This window comes from Parasteatoda tepidariorum, chromosome 7 (assembly GCF_982258835.1).
Source record: "Parasteatoda tepidariorum strain Cologne lab strain chromosome 7, Ptep-v5.0, whole genome shotgun sequence".
NCBI lineage: Eukaryota > Metazoa > Arthropoda > Arachnida > Araneae > Theridiidae > Parasteatoda > Parasteatoda tepidariorum.
This window is the reverse complement of record NC_141761.1, coordinates 109,248,665-109,267,501: the sequence shown is the minus strand read 5'-3', so window position 1 is coordinate 109,267,501 and position 18,837 is coordinate 109,248,665. Positions and strand designations below refer to the sequence as shown.

The window sequence follows — 18,837 nt, the reverse complement described above, 5'->3', positions numbered from 1 at the left end:
TGTAAATTCATGTGTAAATAAAAGTTTATTGGCACGTCATTAACAGATAATTTTTTGAGTTGGCGATAAAAGCTTATAAAACTTTTAACTATAAAGAAGGAAAAGTGCCAAATATGTTGTTGTCTTATGCTTAGAAAAAGGGAGTTCAGACAAACCTAGAGTAAAGTTTCAAATACTGAAGAAAAAAATTTATTTTAAATATACATACAAATTAAATATACATACTCATTATAATGAAAATAAGTAATGAGATGATAACTTAGGATTACGCGAAGTTCTCTTCTCATAATTTTTTTGCATTTCAATATTTCGAAATATTTTTTTCCAGCAAATTGAAACTTCATGATTTACTCTAGGTTTGCCTGAACTTACTTTTTCTTTCTTTTAAATTTTAAATTAATAATGAAGGAGAAAGCCTGATGCAGAAAGTGATATCGAGGCCTGTTGCAGAATCATATTTTCTTGGAATATACAGTCAGTAGCGTTTTGTATAGATTACAATTGAAAAATAAAAAAAGAAACAAGCATAAAGGAAACATTTTGCATTTATTGATACATAAACAGAGTATGTTATAGACAACAGAGAAATGGCAACTCCAAAATTCGGGGGAGGGACAACAGAAAGTTTTTTTTTTTTTATGGAGCTTTCAGCGAATCCCAAACATTCTCTTATCACTATAGATCTTACATTCTTGGTCAAGAAATAAATTAAACTCCAGGTCCTGCTGGTCTCTTACAAGGGTCTGTCCACCCAGCGGCGTCGAAACAACATATTTTTTTTTGTACACATATATTTATCTATTTATATAAACTATGTACATGCTTTGGTTTTACAAAAGCGCCGCCTCACGGAAAATGAATCAAGTTCTATGCATAGGAAGATGTTTGGCTTTTTTATACTGTATAAGAAGGGTGTGAATTCTCATGAATTGACGAGTGAATTTTTGAGGAATCCACTGGTGAATTCTAATTTGAACCAGTTTTTTTTTCCACACACACTCTTAACACCGTTGAGGAACTTTTTAACTTTCCATTTAAAATAAAAGTTGATAGTTTATAGAAATAATTATGATTTACCACCCATCATTGTCCATAAATAAATCTCTTGATATCTTTCAAGGGCGGAATTTGTAAGGAGAAAAATGTTTTTGTTTTTTTTCCGCGCTGACAGAATTCGTAGTTCATTAAAAAAAACTGTATTTATTTACAATAGCATTACAATACTTGAAGGAATTTCGAAGTTTCTCTTTGGAACTGGATTACTCGATTTTGTGTTTAGAAATAGTTCATTGGTTTCCAGATTCGGTGTAGAAATATTCCTTTTTTTTTTTAGTTGTTTCTCACTATTCGGGGGGTAAAATGGCACATCTTTAATTGACTCCCAAGTGAAAACAACGTGGTAAGCCAATGTAGTTTCTTATAAAAAAAAGATTTGCTGCTCGAAGAAAAAAAAATTGCACGTCATTCATAGCAAATCATATGGTGAGGGTTTCAGATAAAGTAAAGGAAACAATGAACTGCCATAGAATTACACATTGTTATTAGGAACCACATAGAATCAAAAGGATTTCAATCTATGCCTCATCAGTTTGAATTTGTTTTTTTCTTTTAAGGATTCCTCCAATTAAAATGATCCACCGGTTTTGCGTCTAAAATTTGTAAGAAATAGTTACCGTCCCAGTATCTTGTGATATCAGTCGCGCATTATGATAAAACACGACCTTGTGTCGGTCCAGCGCTTATGACAGTGCTACCCGACATCGCCGCAATGGCCGCCGCTGAGCCACTTGACGACGACCTGGATCCACCAGGAGTGTGAGGTTGCTCACTTGCAGGTTGCAGAGAGTTGTTGCTCAGTTTGGAGGTTAGGTTGAACACTGAGGGAGGAGACGACGATCCAGTGACGACAGCAGCGGCAACTGCTGCTTTGTGAAGGGAAAGTTCACCGGGTGTGGCAGCAGTCGGAAAGGCCGCTGCAGCTGTCCGTAATCTATTCAGTGAGGACACTGCAGAAGATTCGACCATGGATGGGGCTGCACCACCGATCGGGGGACACGAGTAAACGGCCGACAGAGGAAAGGATCCTCCGACACTGGTCACAACACTGAGGTTGCCAAGAGTCCCGGCGTACCAAGAGGCCGGCTTAGGGTAGGGGCTGAGGTAGGCTGCTCTCTGAAGAGGACTCAGTCTGGAAGAAGCACCAGGCGGTAGAGCAGACGAACTCGGCCCTTGTGTTGACGTAGCCGTGTCCACAATGGACCATATTCGAGGTTTTTGCTGCTGGCTACTTTGTGGTGGTAGTTCTGTCGAAGCTGGGTGGGGTAGTGAAGAATTCTGCGAGGATTCAGAGTCTTCTGATCCCAATGAGGCATCAGAGATAGGACTTGGTACACGATGCGTCTTCAGGAGGGAACAGTTCTCTTTGTCGGAGCTGTTTGTGATGATGTGGCCGTCTGTACTCGTAGATGCACACGACTTGCAGTCATCATCCACGTCCACGAAATCCATCTTACCATCGTCGGAACCTGCAATGGAAAAAAAAACTTGCATTACTACCATCTAACTTACAGAACATTAAAAAAATAGTCATTAACCGCTTCCCTGACGTATATATTTCATTTTATAACCGTCGTTGAACAGCCGACCCAATTTTATGGGTTTACGACTGCTAATGTTAAACTCCGTATTGTTAAATCCAATCCAGAAGACAAGGGAGCTTCTGGATCGAGCATTGGGAGAAATCTGCAGTCGTGGTGGACTTTTTGATTGAGCTAACCAGTATTTCGTTACATGGAGAGGAACGTCACGTGAACCTCCCACGGTTAGCCTGACGGATGAGGGACTCTAACCCATGATCCGTCTACCACTGAGGATATTTCACGCCAGCACTGTGGTCGGAGGAAGCCGGATGATATATATATATATATATATATATATATATATATATATATATATATATATATATATATATATATATATATATATAATATATATATATATAGAGAGAGAGAGAGATCTGTCGTTGAACAGCCGACCCAATTTTTTGGGTTTACGACTGCTAATGTACTACGCCGTAGCCTTGTCATTTTGAACCAATCCAAAAGACAAGGAGACTCCTGGATCAGTACCTCCCAGATGTTTTGATTTGTTATGAGAACATGGAGGACTTAGCGACACGACAGATTTAACGTGTATCAGTCACCATTTACATCACGGAGAGTCGTCGGCCGGCTTGGAATCAAACCCACGAACTCTTGGACAAGGGCCCAGTGCCGTACCAACTGCGCTATCGTATTTTTTTTTTTCTTTTTGATAGTTTCAGAAAATTGGATGGATCTTGCATTTGTAACATCGGCCACACTAATGCATGCGGAAAGGGGGGTGGGGAAGAGATCAAAATAGGCATTAAAGATCAGTCTTCAACCCCGCATAAAATTGCAGCTTCCCTCAGTTGTGGTCATGGTTGGTGGTTACCCCATCCCTTTCTGGATCCGAATTTTCATCTCAGTGAGGGGTGACGAATGGATAAGGTCTATTCATCCGAATAATCATCATCTACAGATTACGGAAATAAAACTCTCTTATCAACCACCCAACAAAGCAGAGTTAAAATCATTCTTGGAAAAATTAAATGTAAGGGAAACATTGAACTGTTCAACTGGAATTAACTTTGAGAGAGAACATTTTGAACGGAGAATTTGATAATTGATGCAATATAAACTTTAATGTGAATACTCAGCATTACAAACTTGCATCACTTACAATGACAAAAAATGAAAAGAACCATTTGATTTTTAATGTTCTCAAAGTAGGAAAATGAGAAAATGAGAATGCTTTGTTTTGTAAATTTAATGAGAACAAATTATTTCGTGATGCAATCTCGGCTCAGCCTCATTTCAAATTAAATAAAACTACCGATATATCTCATAAATGCTTTATTTTATAACAGTCGTTGAACAGCCGACCCGATTTTGAGCTTACGGCTACTAATGTTCTACTCCGTAGCCTCGTAATTTTAAACCCAATCCAGAAGACAAGGGAACTACTAGATGAAGTATTGGGAGAAATTTGCCATTGTGAAAGAATTTTTAATGGAACTAACTCGCATTTGCGTTACATGGAGAGGAAAACCACGAGAACCTGCCACTTTTAGCCTAAAGGCAAAGGGATTCTAACTCAGATCCGTCTACCACTGAAGATATTTCACGTCAGCACTGTAGTCGGTGCAAGCCGGATGCTTATTCGTTTCAACCAGCCATCGCTGGGGATTCGAACCTGGTTCACCCCATTGGATGGCGAAGGGAGGTAGTGCAATATTATAAGGATTGACAATTACATATCAAGCCGATGCCGGCAATATCATCACATGCCACTAGAGGCTCTTATTTTTTATGAACTTTCTGCTTGTACGCCTGTAAATTGGTATATTTTTTATTTAAATTATCATAATTTCATGCTTCCCCATAATTATTAGCAAAAATTGCGTCAAAATTGTTCAGAAGCTGCTGTTTTAACGTAAATTAATTCTTTTGGTGACTAACTGGGGAGCCAAGTTGATCGCCAAATCAACTCATCTGAGAGTCACCAAAATCGTCATTAGAGTTAAGTTAGTCGCAAATTCATTAAATTATGATAAAACAACTGTTATTCAATTTTTTAGAATTTATTTTTTTAATATAATAATTATAAGAAAGCGTAAAATTAAGATCTATCAGATAAATATATCAGTTCAAAAACGTAGGGGTTAACCATACAAAATTTATATAGAGAAGCGCTTGTAGGGACTTATTTCCGGCCTTCGGTTGCAATTCTCAATCCTTACGAACTGCCTTTGCGTCCTCGTAAAGTTTGCACCCATATTTATGGGACAACCTATATATTCTTTCTCAAACATCTTCGTGAAATACATAAAATAAAAGCCATAATAATCTCAAATCACAATCACGACCAAAAAAGAACAATATTTCTTCTAAATAGATAACCGACATTACTGTGTTTATTATAAACTTAACTGCACTCAATGCTAAAATAAAAAAAGATAATAATAATAGCGCAGAAGTAAATTTCGTTCTAAACATAAACACGACAAGGCATGTACCAAAAATAAAACTCAATGGTACAAGTAAATCCTAATGTGGTGACCCACGCTTTTTATGTAAGAGAAATGCGTCAAAATGTCTATAATATAAAATTTACTGTCTTCCTGATTCTTGTAGATCTTTTTTTTAAGATCTGTTGTTAAATTCAGTAGTCCGAACAGGAAATATAAAAATCAGTGAAGCCCCACGCTTAGAAAAAGCAGTTCTGGGTTATTTATTTTCCATAGTAAAAGATGTGCGAAAAAATATATCGTTGTAAACAACAAACGCATCGTAGAATCACCACTAAATCTACCCAAAATGGCGTGTTTTTTGTGAAATTTGACGGCTCTATTGATAAATACGATATTTTTATCGCGGTTACAGTGGAGCGACTTTTTTTTCCTTCCCTCTTCCTCGTCCAGGAAACACGATTGTTTAATGCCATATCTAAAATTTAATTTCAAATACAAAAGTTCAATCGAATTCGATGCAAATTTGAGTTATATGATAGTCATTTACAGACCCTGGTCAAATTATTAGACGCACTATAAGAATCTATGTAAAATCATAATTATCAGGTGATTACTATACAGCTTTATTGCTTTTACGCGACTGAAACTAGTTTGCACTTATTTACGTTCGTGTGTCAATTGGTTAAATTAGACAATATATAATATAAATTCTACGATTGGATAAATTAGATATGTTATATAAACATAGAACATTTATTATATCAGGTATTATATTAGTATATTATAATAACTAGACCGAATTATTCGACACACTGTAGTGTTTTAATAATTGCATGCTTTGCACAAGTTTATATGCAATACTTTTATATTTAAACATACATGCAATAGATTTTTTATTCATGGGATTTTTCTGCATGATCCTCAAACAAATCGGTATTAGATTGTTTAAATCCGTGCTTTGCTTTTATTGAATCCAATAATGACTGATCAAAGCTGGAAAATAAACTTTTTGTTTCATTTTATTTAAACGAAGAAAAAATTATATATTCTTTTATATAATCGGCAGTCATTGCGAAAATCTCAGAACAAATTATATTTACAGGTCGGTTTTCACATTTTAAAAAATGAACAAAATCCTCTCCAAACAACCCTTTTTAACATCTCGCGTTCGAAGAATAGTTTTCACATTCGAAAAAAGAAGTGTTCGAATATTCGAGTTGTTGCTGGACATCTTTAAAAAAAGAAGAAGAATCCGTCGGATAAAGAGAGTAAGAAGCGGACAAAGATGGCGACACGTTTCTTGGAAAGAAGAGCATACGGTGGAAGGTGGGAAAAATCTGAAAAGTGTGTCACGTGACCCTCTTCCATCTCTTTCCCCCCACGCGGGGAGGGTCATCTCTCTGGAGCAACGATTGGTTGCGGTAGAGACACAGTCCCAAAAGGCAAGTGTGCATAGGATTATTCCAGAGCATCACTGGAGGGGGATTATAAGAGGATGCATCTTCAGCATCCTTTTGCACGAGAGAGGGAGACTATTGACTTTATTGAATACTCAATTCAACGGAACACAAACGCAAAGGGAGGGGGGAAGGAAGACTTTTCTGCCTCCATTTTATAATTTTAAAAACCACCGAATGGAATATTTTAATGGACTTATGAATATTGGCGAGAAAGCCAAACTAAATATAGGCAAATAATGGAGATATTTCGTATTCGTAGCAAGTCTTTTGCAATGTAGAATGCAAATTTCTTTCTCTTCAATGGGAGGCTTCCATCGCATTTAATTGCCGTTATCAATGAAAGTTTTGAAAGGAAAAGCTTACAATTTAAAAGCATATAATTAAGATAAATTAATTTGTTGTCCTTGCTATTTATTTGCAAAAATTATTTGATTTGTAAAATATTTGCTCTAAGTGTATTGTACATACTCATTAATAAATAATTATTATTGCTACTTATATTAACTTGTCTTGTGTTAGTTATAAAATTGAACATCATATTGTTGAATAAATATAAATTAGTCATTAAATTTTTATGATGTAGTTTCTTATTACCTAAAAAAGCGACGGTTCCCAATTATTTACATCTACGGAAACGTAAATAATCAACCTTCCGACTGAACCCCGACTTTATAATTAAAATTAAGGTAATTGCGAACGTCGTAACCTGTAAAAGACTATTTTTAAAATATTTTATAAGAGGAATAAAGAATATTTATCCTTTTTATTAATGATAATCTTAAGTTAGGTTTTATGTCTGGCAGTTGATTTTTCAGGCCTTGCGTTATATCTAGTTTGATGTATAAACATAAGCTGAATTATGGTTTACATCAAACTCATAAGTAAAAAGAACTGCTATAAATGTTGAAAATGTTCATTAAGGAAACAAATTTCTTTAGTAAAAAATTTAATTATTCTATTTTGATTTGAGAAGCGTGATAGGAAATTTACTAGAGTGCATATTAACGGCTTTCGAGATTTAAGATGTAACATGTATGAGAACAAGTAGTTTTGATGGCCTACCTTGCCTAGGATGGTGATGATCGTCCCTCCTCCGATCTACATCGGAATCTTTATCGGATCTTTTACCATCGGACTCTTTTATCCTCTGATCGGCTTCGTCTCGATCGTCTAGATCGTCGTCTTCACACCTGTTTCTAGGAGACCAGGTCATTTTGTTCTCTTTTTTGAGTCTTCTACGAGCATTTGCAAACCACGTTGACACTTGTGTCAGAGTCATTTTGGTGATGATGGCCAGCATGATCTTCTCACCTTTCGTCGGATAAGGGTTCTTACGGTGTTCATTGAGCCACGCTTTTAGCGTGCTCGTCGTTTCTCTGGTTGCGTTTTTCCGTCGGGCACCGTTTAAATCAACACCATACCTGTAAAGCGAATTATAAGTATAAATATTAATTTATAATTATATATTATTTGTGCATAAATTATTTATTAATAATCTCAATATTTATATTAGTAGGGGATAGAGTGTTCGCCTCTTAATCAGGTGACCCAGGTTCGAATGCCAGAGGTGGTGGGTTGATCTGAATTTTGCTCCCGGCTCACACCGACACAATATCCTCAGTGGTAGATGGACACTGGGTTAGAGTTCCCATGAAATCAAACTAACCTCGGAATTTTTTCGTGGTTTTCCACTATCTGTAACGCAAATTCGGGTTAGTTCCATTGAAAAGTCCTCCGTGAAGGCAAACTTCTTCCAATACCTGATCCAGGAGTTCCCTTGCCTTCTGGGTTGAGGTCAAAATTACGAGGCCAAGGAGTTGAACATTGATAGTTATAAACTCGGACTCGGGTCGACTGTTCAACGTTATAAAATATAAAATAAAACAAATACAGTCATCATTATAACTATCATTATCGAATACGACATTATCACGATCATTATTGATCACATGAAGTACCAAAGAGATAATGTCGCGAATAACGATAATTGTTAACTACAATATTATTCTGAGTATTTATAAATTTTATTTGGGTAACGCGAATATTGACCAATGTAAAATTTGATACTTTCTACTTTATACTTTCTTAAAATTCTCGCTAAAATTCGTGTTTATTTTTATGAACGCAGGTAAAACGGAACATAGGACTTTTCACTGAACAAGGTTATTAAAAATATATGTAAATCAATATTATACCGCAAAAAGTAAAATTATAGCAAATTTTTTAACTTTAAGTGCAATTATGCATTTTCTTTACATAGTAAGAATAAATTGCGTACTTTAATTGCTTATGATGCCCGAATTCTGATTATTAGTTTATTATGTTATTTGTCAGGAATGTATTTTTATGGAAGATACATTTTCGTTTCAAACAATTGGTTTTTCAGTCGGTGATTGCGCATCAATTACGCGCAATTACAGCCAAGCATTAAAGACTAGACTTAATGACAGAAACGAGTGGATTTATTTTAATGACATTAAAATAACAGAGGAAACTGTCCTCAAATCGATGAACAGAATGACAATCAAATGGTTTTCGTACGGCATAAATATCATTAAAACTTTTCTAGTTCGTAATATCATTTAATTTAAATAGCTATTTAAATGAATGTGCAAAGAAATCGATATATGCAGAATCCAAACGATAATGAAATAGAACCAAAATTATAAACTTGCAAAAGCTTTAATGATCGAGTAGCAATTATAGCGGTCAATCAATTCACAAGATGCGGACCCTAGACAGCACGAGATAACTGTAACCATTAGGTCATGCAAACTGTCCACCCCTCGGGCACGTGACACAAGTTTGATATCAAATGATTGCTACGAAAATTCATTCTAGCCAGCTGCTATGATCACCAAATTGCTTCATTCTGCGATACCGAACAGCCCCCCGGTTCATTCTGTCGATATATTAATATGACGATGAATTATATATATAAATATGCATGATATTCGATGGTAGTAGAAGTTTAGAACAAAGTGATGCTCCATGTTTTTCGTAATAGGTGCAACAAAAATAAAATTATTTTCTTCTTTCTAACATAATTAAAAACCTTAATTTTTAAATTATTTTTATTTTATTATTATTATGTAGTTTTGTGTCAGCAGTATTTTTATGTCAGGTTCAGAATTTCGCTTAGAGTTAAAACGGAGATAAATATTCGTAGCGATTGTAATTAGTATTGTCATTCATCATAAACATTCAGTTAAAATGTGAGCATTCTAGCAAATCGGAAAGTGGTTGGAATTTTGATTGATAATAAATTCCGTCTGATGATGTCGTTTTGACGATAAACTGACGATTGAAATTTGCCTCGGTGGAGGACTTTTTGATGGAACATTTGCGTTACATGGGAGTAAAACCACGAAAACATCCCACTGTTAGTCAGACGGCAAGGGACTTTAACCCACGATCCGTCTACCATTGAGGATATATTACAGCAGTACTGTGATCGGTGCAAGTCGGATGCGGAATTCTTATCTACCAGCTATAGCTGGGATTCGAATCCGGTTCACTTCATAGAACGGCGAATGCTCTATTTCCTGAGACATCACGGCTCACCCCGAGGTATTGATTTGTTGTGGGGAAATTGAGGACTTTGTGACCCCGACTGATTTAACGTGCACCAGTTACCATTTAATTCAACCAGGCTTGGTAGGGACTCGACCCCAACGCCCTACCAAGTTTTTTCCCAAAAGTTAAATAGTATCAGTAACAGTACAGATTACTATTTTCTGACAAGTTGAAAACGTCCTACTAACCAGACTTGTGACCAACCAATTGAGAGTGATGATAAATGGCAAAGCTTAACATAGGAAATGGGGGACGCAAACCACGTTGAAAGGTTAAAAATCGCTGAAAATAAGTCAGAATAAGTTTCTTTAAGAGAATAGTTACAGTCATTTGGTTACAACAAATGTTTTTATTACTATGCATTCGAAAAACGACATTTGGGAGGGAAAAACTATCATTAGGGAGTGTGTTCTATACACTAACTTGCCTGGTGGAGCATGTTAAAATTATTTCGAGCCTAATACATGCTTGTCTTGTTTGCATATTGCCGTTAAATTTGTGCTTACTTTCAACCAATTTATTAAACTCTGTTTGCTGTATTTTACAAAAACTGTACATTTTTATTATTTTGTTCTGGTTTTTACTATAATATCCACATCCTATCTTTATATAAATAATTGTCTTAAAGTATAATCTGGGATTTAGAATGGACGAATAACTTAAATATTTTTAAAGTTATAAAAGTCTACAAGAAATTGCGAATTAGAAGATATTTTTCCATCAAGATGAATGCTATTAAAATCAATGTCGTACAGTCTCAGTTTTTGGTGATTTTTATGAGTGCAATATCCATACAATGCAATGTCGGGGTAACTTTTTAAATATTAAAAGTGTTAGATCATAAATGCTTTTCGTTTTTTAAGAATTGTGACTTTTATTATTATTATTAATAATAATAATAATATTTTCCTAACTTTGATACATACGTTTTTATTATTGCCATATTGTAATGAAGTTTATATTTAGCTTCAATTTATTTGATTGTCTTTGTTTTACTTTACAAAAACTATTGTAATATTTAGTTGGTGTTCTTACAATCAAATCCTTATAAAGTTTGAAATATTCTCGAATTATTTACAGTTGGTTACTAAATATTATAATTTAAAGCAAATCCAATTATTGTTGAGGCCAACAAAATGAAAATTCGTTACTAAATCAAAAGTAATTTGTTTTCCAGTAAAAAAAAAAAAAAAAAGTCTTTCTCATGCAGAAAACGTAAACCGAAAATCATAAATCCCACACATTGTTTAGCAATCATGAGTTGGCGTGATTTCGGCACGTGCGCGCACATTTTCCACTTCTTTTTATTCTCGACAAATTGATTGGCGTTAATTTTCATAGCCACATGTGTTCATTCTAAATTATAAAAATAATACTAAGAAAATCGATTCCGAAAGGTTGCCAATGCACAAATTACGCATTTAATTCGTGCGCGCGTGCCGGTATCGAACTTATGTATCAGATTCGCAGCTCTAAAGAGCGTGACCTAGAGGTCACAGAAAAAGAGAAAGTTAGTAAGCGTGATCACAAGTTTACCAGGTGGTAATTCGAATTCGTTCTTATTGTTATAATTTTTTATTTTTTTATTTCGCCGCTGTGATGATAAAATTACATTTGTTTGTCTGGATAAATTCTCATTGATATCCAGGTGTTTTCATTGTTAAGAAGGCGCTATACCATGGGGAAAAACTTTTCATTGCAAATTCCTTTTCATCTTCATAGGTATCTTGAAATTTTAAATTTAGAGTTTAGGTAAACCTTAAATAAATCATGAAAACTTTCAAATGCTGAAAAAATGCTTTAAAAATATCAAAATATAAATAAAATTTAGGTGAGATTTCTTTACTGCATAATTTTCTTTTCTGCAGCGTTCTTTTCTAATTTCTTTACTGCAGCGTTTGAAACTTCATGGTTTACACTAGGTTTGCCTGAAGAATAGAGATAAAATAGAATTTGCCACAAAAAATTACTCCCGTAGTAAAGAGTCCTAAAAAAATTAAAAGTATAATTCTTTTGCAAACTATAATCTCGGGGTTTTTGCCAAACTAACCTAGTTGAACCGCTATACCTCAGGGGATAAAGCGTTTACCTTCCAAGGAGGTGAACAGGGCTCGAATCCCGGCGATGGCTGGCAGATACCAATCCACCGACCACAGTGATGACGTGAAATATCCTCAGTGGTAGACGGATCATGGGTAAGAGTCTCCTTTACGTCAGGCTAACCGTGGGAGGTTCTCGCGGTCTTCCGCTCCATGTAACGCAAATGCGGGTTAGTTCCATCCAAAAAGTCCCCCACGAAGGTAAATTTCTCCCAATACTCGATACAGGAATTCCCTTGTCTTCTAGATTGGGTTCGAAATGACATGGCTACGGAGTTGAACATAGTCGTAAACCCAAAAATTGGGTCAGCTGTTCAACGACTGTTATATATATTTAAAAAAAACTAACCAAGTTATACAAATGACAAGACAAAATATAAAATACATAAGTTATATAATATTTTTCTGCACTGAAACATTATACAGTATACTCTCGATATCTAAAAGTTCAAAAGACGCAAAAAAAATTTCAAAATAGCACGTTTTCGAGATAACAAGTTCAGAACTAAATATGTTCTAAAAAGTAGAAAAAAAATATTCTAAAATATGACTCTAAAAAGTAGAGTCATGAAAGATAAGAATAACTACCAATAAATATGTAAGTAACGATAATTGATTAAAAGTCTAAATACGTTAATGATATTTTTTAAAGAAAAACAAAAGTAATTATGCATTAAATGGAAAAGAATTTGAGTATAATAAACTTAGATTGTGATTTTACCGAAAATATTAATCTTTTTGTTTCTGAAAAAAAAATTCGACGTAACAAGGTTTTGAGAAGAAACTTTTCGACATATTAATTCAAATTAACAATAGGTGAATATATAATGCTAAGGGGAAAATTATTTTCAACAAATTTTTCCCCTTAGCATTATATTAGCATTATTTGGAAATATTTCCAAAAAATATCACTTGAAAAATTTCTGGTCGATGCTTGATCGAACTAACACTTGGAACACTTTAACGTTTATCGTAGTAATATAAATTGAAGTTAGAAACGTTTACTTCTCGAGACTATCTATTTTCAGAAAATGGCAATAGATACTGTTATTGATCATCGTTGACTTTTAATCAGAAATTTGTCGCCATTGAAAAACGATTAATTTTAAATAACACTTCAAACAATTTCGAGGCGGTTATTGCTTGACGATTGGAAAAGTTTTAGTCTAATTTTTTTTTCTTTTTAAATCAACGTTTACCTTGGGTTCGAAATTAATATTTGAAATTTTCAACGCTCAGCATTTTCGTTTAGTCAATGAATTCAACAATTGGCACTGATTCTATTTGGTGTTTTCTATTGATTAGAAATTAGTTTGTATTAGTTTCTGATAAACGTTTTAAAAATAACACTTGACGCAGTTTTGAAATGGTTGCCGAAAAATTGCTGATCCACGTTTTCTATGCCTTAAAAAATTAAGAAATTTTTACTTCTTCACATTTTCTAATGGTCAGAAAATAACAACGGATGCGGATGCTTGCAATTAATTGGAAAATAAAATCTTAAATAATTCTTAATACTCAACCATGAAATAATACTTAAAAATCCATTGATCAGCTGTTAGTAATTAAATTTTAGTACGGTTTCTCATTGAAGGTAACTTGAACCAGTTCCTCAACTGTGATAGTATAAAAAAAAATATTTGAAACTGTTATTGATCAACAGTCAGAAATTAAATTTTTGATGAGTTACTTTCTATTAGTCGCATTTTTCTCAGAAAATAGAGAAAAATTGCAAAGATTTTATTTTTTTAGAAAGAAAAAGAAGAAAAAAATTGTTGTGTACATTAACTACTTTAAGGCGAATTATTTTCCATTCTTTTAGAATCAGTGTGATTTAGTTCATACTTTAACAATAAAAACATAGAAAAATAAGCTTTTTTTTCTAAAAAAAAAACCTAAATAGACCTATTTAAAAATTTTCGAAATAGATTTTTGACAATGATGTTTATTTCAAAACAGTTTGGAAGAAAAAAAATTTCAGCTTCTCGCTTTTTATTTTTTTAAAAAGAAAAAATAAATTGACAAAATTAATTAACAAAGTTTAAAATGAAAAAAAAAATATAATTAAACAAAATAAAAGCGCTTGGCAGCGCTTTTTATTTGTTTAAAAAGAGAAAAAAAATTTGATTGTGTACATTAACTATTTTAAGGCGAATTATTTTCCGTTCTTCTATAAATAGTGTGATCTAGTTCGTACTTGAACAAATAAAACATAGAAAAAAAAGCTTTTTTTTTTTTCAAAAAAGAACCTAAATAGACTTATTTAAAGTTTGTTAAATAGATTTTTAACAAGGATGTAAAATTCAAAACAGTTTGGAAGATAAAAAATTTCAGCATCTCCATTAAGATTTCAATTTTAAATAACCTTCAATTATGCCATCCGAGTTTATTTCAATCCTGTAATAATGAAGATATTAATCGCAAAGTTTTGCATTCATTTTGAATAAAATAATTTTGAAAAAAGCTTAGAAGCAAAATATTTATCTAGTTTAGAAAAGATTTTGTGTTCTACTTATGATGGGTTAATTTAGTTGTTCACCTTTCAAATAAATAAATAAAATTACCGAACAAAAGTCGAATAAATAAAAGACAATCTTTTGTACCCGATAAAAATGAGTACAGTAAATAAAGTATTTAGTTATTTTAAATTAAATAATCAATTTTACTTATTATTTAGACCTTAATCATATGGAAAAAGTCTTCGAAATGGGAGTATGAAAAATTAGATTTTTTTATTATTTTTTTTCTTTTTAACGTCATTTTTGAACTAAAACGATGTTTGGGTCATTTTAAAAATAAAGTGGAATTTAAAAAAAAGATTTTTAAAACAAAACTTTTTTTTTTTAAATATTGCTTACAATAACTTTAGCTGCACTTGGAATATTTCTTATCCATAAAGCTTGAAACAGCACAGCATGTTTTGACTTGGAACATTATATTTGGACGAGGGAAGTGGGACCACAAGCGTAAGCAAAGTGAATTTTTTATTTCATACATGAATGAATAATTTCGATTTTCGTAGAAAAAGCTGTTTAATGTCAAAAAACTATTATTATTCCGAAGCTATCATCGGGGTTGGCGAGCGACAGTGTGCGGAGGATTTAGCCCTGTAGTATTTATATTATTACATATTATAAGAAAGGTAGAACCCCGACCCACCCCAGAGGGGAATACGGAGATTTAAAAGTTAAATTATTACATTAAATAGTTAAACTAAAAACAAAACAAAAATAGTAAAATTTTGCCAAATGATCAGTTAAAAGTGAATTAGCTGAAAATTAAGGCAATTAAAAGCATGATTTAAAATCAATGGAAGCTAAAAGCGTCGGTGTAAATATCAAGAATTAAAATGATGATAATACTAAGGAAATTAAAGATGAAAATAGAATCACTAAACCAAACGTCAATGAGATTATATTTTAAAAGTAAGTTTTACATCTAGTATTTAAATAGTATAATTAAGTATTATATCTAGTATTTATGTATTATGAGTAATTATGAATTAAAGTCGTAATTTTATGGACATGTCGACATTTCTCAAATAAAACCTTTTTTTTTTCTTACTTTTTATCAATTCATTAAAAACCCAAGAAAGGGGAAGAAAAAAAAATTGGTTGGTAGGAAGGCATCCATGCGAGATAAACTTTTTTCGCAAAAAGATCCGACAGAAGTTTAACATCACTCCGAATAAGCATTTACGAACCCAAACAAGAAGTCAGGAACAACAAAACAAAGTAAAAAAGACAGAAAATAAAAACTGAATAAACCAAAGCTCATTTCATCGTAATAATTGGATCGAAAAGAAAAACCATGAATGTATAGAGAGGGAGCTTATGTACATGGTACATACTCCCGGAATCAAAAGAAGAAATGAGGTAGGGCCTTTTCCAGGATCTCCCAGATCCTCATTTCGTTCGGAAAGATAGAGAAATATGCAAACCGGAGTGAACAGGCAAAGTAACTGGAAAAAAGGAAAAAGCCCGCTTTACGGGGAAAAAAATGCATTGAAAAAGGAAAAGCCCGCAAAATATTTTTTTTTTTTCTATTTCGAAAAGTACAAAAAATGGGGGGAGGGGGGTAAGAAATGGGATTCGGTGGGTTGCGACCCTATAAAAACTCCTTACCGACTGATGCAGAAAATTCAAAGCGTTTCAAGTTTATTATTATTATTTTTTTTTATTCCAAACCCCTTTTTTTCCCTTTTTTATTCCCTATCCCATTATGGAGAGCCCTTAACTGAGTGAAAAATTGGCGTATTGACTTGTGCGCCTTTTTGAATCTGACTACCCTCATTACAGGGAATCCCTTCTTGCGGGCGGCCGGGGCTTAGGCTCGGGCGCAGCCCTCCTGGTAGAGGCCTTGTTCTTGGAGGCCCAGGATGTTTGTTCGACACGAAATCTATCAGCCTCCCGTCGCGAAACCCCCTTGCCATCGAAGGGGCTTATTCTGTACCCCTTTTTGCCGATGCAGGGGCTTATTCAAATGCCTTACTCGTGTCAGGTTCGGTCAGATTCACAGGGGCTGACTGATATGGAAAAAAGAACATTTTTTATTTAGATTTTGCGTTATCTGTTTATATTCTTCGAAAAATACAAATGCATTCTAAGCGCATATATACCTGCACGCATGCACTTAGCACGTACCAGCCAACTTGGCGAGGTTTTTTCGTGTCTTTTCCCCACATGGCGGCTGATATTTTTTTTTCTTCCTTGCGCTCATTGTTTACGCAATATTTTTTTTTCCAACGCAATATACATACATTTAGAAAGGCATGTGTTTGTGTGTATAAATGTGTGAAGAGAGAGTGCAACCACTTTTCCCGAAAGCCACATCTAGAGAAGGCTGTATGTTTTCATTTTCGGTGTTTCTGCATTTGAATGACAAAGTAGGGAAAATTTATATATTTTTTTTCCCTTTTCGCCTTCCATTTCTCCGTTTTATTTTTATTGTAATATTTTCTTTTTTCCTTTTTCTGGAGATCTCAAAATTTCTTGGGGGAATGTTTTGCATGAGTTGGTGCAAGATGAAAAAGTTGGAGTGGTAGATGTGTATGGATGATGTAAAAAATGTATGAAAAATCATCTACTAGATGAGAAAATGTGTACGAAAGGGAAGAAAAAAAAGAACGTAAAAAATAAAGATGGAAGACACTGAGTAAATAGGGGAAAAGGGAAAATATCACTTTTTGAAACCGAGATATTTTGGATGAGAAGATAGCGATTCTACGTTGAAGAAAGAAAGAAAAAAATTCCCTCGTTTTTATTTTCGTCCATTATGTTAAGCGTCTTATTTTTTCTATGCAACTCTGGAAGAAAAAAAGTGCAGCACTCTTTTGTAAATGCAATCGGAAAAGTTGCCGATGCATTTTTATTGTGTAGGACAAGTTTTACCTTTTTTTTCCCCTCTCTCTTTGCGTAAAAGTAAAAGATAGGGTTGGTTGTGAGAGACTATTTTTCCCTTTCTCTTTCTTTTTTTCCCTGGCTGTAAGATTGGTGTATTGTTTTGGCAGATGAAGATATATACTCCTACTTTACAAAAGGAATATACCGACTGGAAAAAATTTACATGTGCCTGCATTCGTAAACTTTTTTTTTTTCTTTTCTCTTTTGGTGAAAAGAACTTAAATGAGAAAAATGTATCTTTCCATTTTGCAGGTTTAGTTTGAAAAAGTATATACACGATGGTTTACAAATATGCAAAGTTTTTTCCTCCGAGAAAGAAAAACAAAAACATATTTCGTTTAGAGTAAGAACACATTTTTGCTTTCTTCGAGAAAATGTAAGAAAATAGTTTTTTTTTTGTCCCACAAAATATCTTTTAAATGTAAAAATTCGAGGGAATATATTTTTGTTTTTGGAAAGAACGTTGAAGCGTATTTATCAAGTATGTTAATTAATTTTTAATCTTGCGAGCTTCGTAAGAGATATATTATGGATATATTATTTCATAAAATCTTGACGGCTCAGACGTTAAGGCACTGAATTGTCGTTGTGAAAAAGGGGGCATTCGATGCTCAGTGGCGGCTCGAAACCCACCCAAATTCTGATTGATGTGTACCAGCTTGTCTAAAAAGTAAAGGCGGCCTGAGCACAATGCTGACCCCATACCGTTGGTCGTGAAATTTAGGAGCTTTAACCTTCATGACCAGGCCCAATGTGAGATGGATAGATGGCTTAGATATATTGCATTTAATATTTTATTTTATAACCGTCGTTGAACAGCAGACCCAATTTTTTGGATTTAAGACTACTAATGTTCAACTCCGTAGCCTTGTAATTTTGAGCCCAAACCAGAAGACAAGGGGACTCCTGGATCAAGTACTGGGAGAAATTTGCCTACGTGGAGGACTTTCTGATGGAACTAACCCGCATTTGCGTTTTATGTGGAGGAAGACCACGAGAGCCTCCCACAGTTAGCCTAACGGCAAGGGGACTCTAAACCCATGATCAGTCTACCACTGAGAATATTTCACTTCAGCACTGTGCTCTGTGCGAGCTGGAGGCGGAGTACGTATAGATCAGTTATTGCTGGGATTGAACCCGAGTCACCTCATTAGGAGGTGAACGCTGTATCCCCTGAGTCATCGCGGCTCATGGCCTAGATATAGACTTTTTGGTCTTACAAGCTAAAAACTGGAAAACACTAGCAG

At 34.1% G+C, this 18,837-nt stretch overlaps 1 protein-coding gene across 3 annotated transcripts in view; it reads right to left on the bottom strand.

Annotated features, from left to right (window-relative positions):
• Window positions 1-527: 527 nt before the first annotated feature.
• LOC107437851 (uncharacterized) overlaps window positions 528-18,837 on the bottom strand; it is a 168,665-nt gene continuing 150,355 nt past the window's right edge. For all 3 annotated transcript variants that reach the window (XM_071183007.2, XM_021146648.4, XM_021146649.4), the window contains exons 4-5: window positions 7,576-7,934; window positions 528-2,525 (exon numbers count right to left, since the gene is read on the bottom strand). In XM_071183007.2, the coding sequence (XP_071039108.1) occupies window positions 1,705-2,525; window positions 7,576-7,934 (1,180 nt within the window). In that variant the 3' untranslated portion in view covers window positions 528-1,704. The remainder of the gene's footprint in view (window positions 2,526-7,575; window positions 7,935-18,837) is intronic.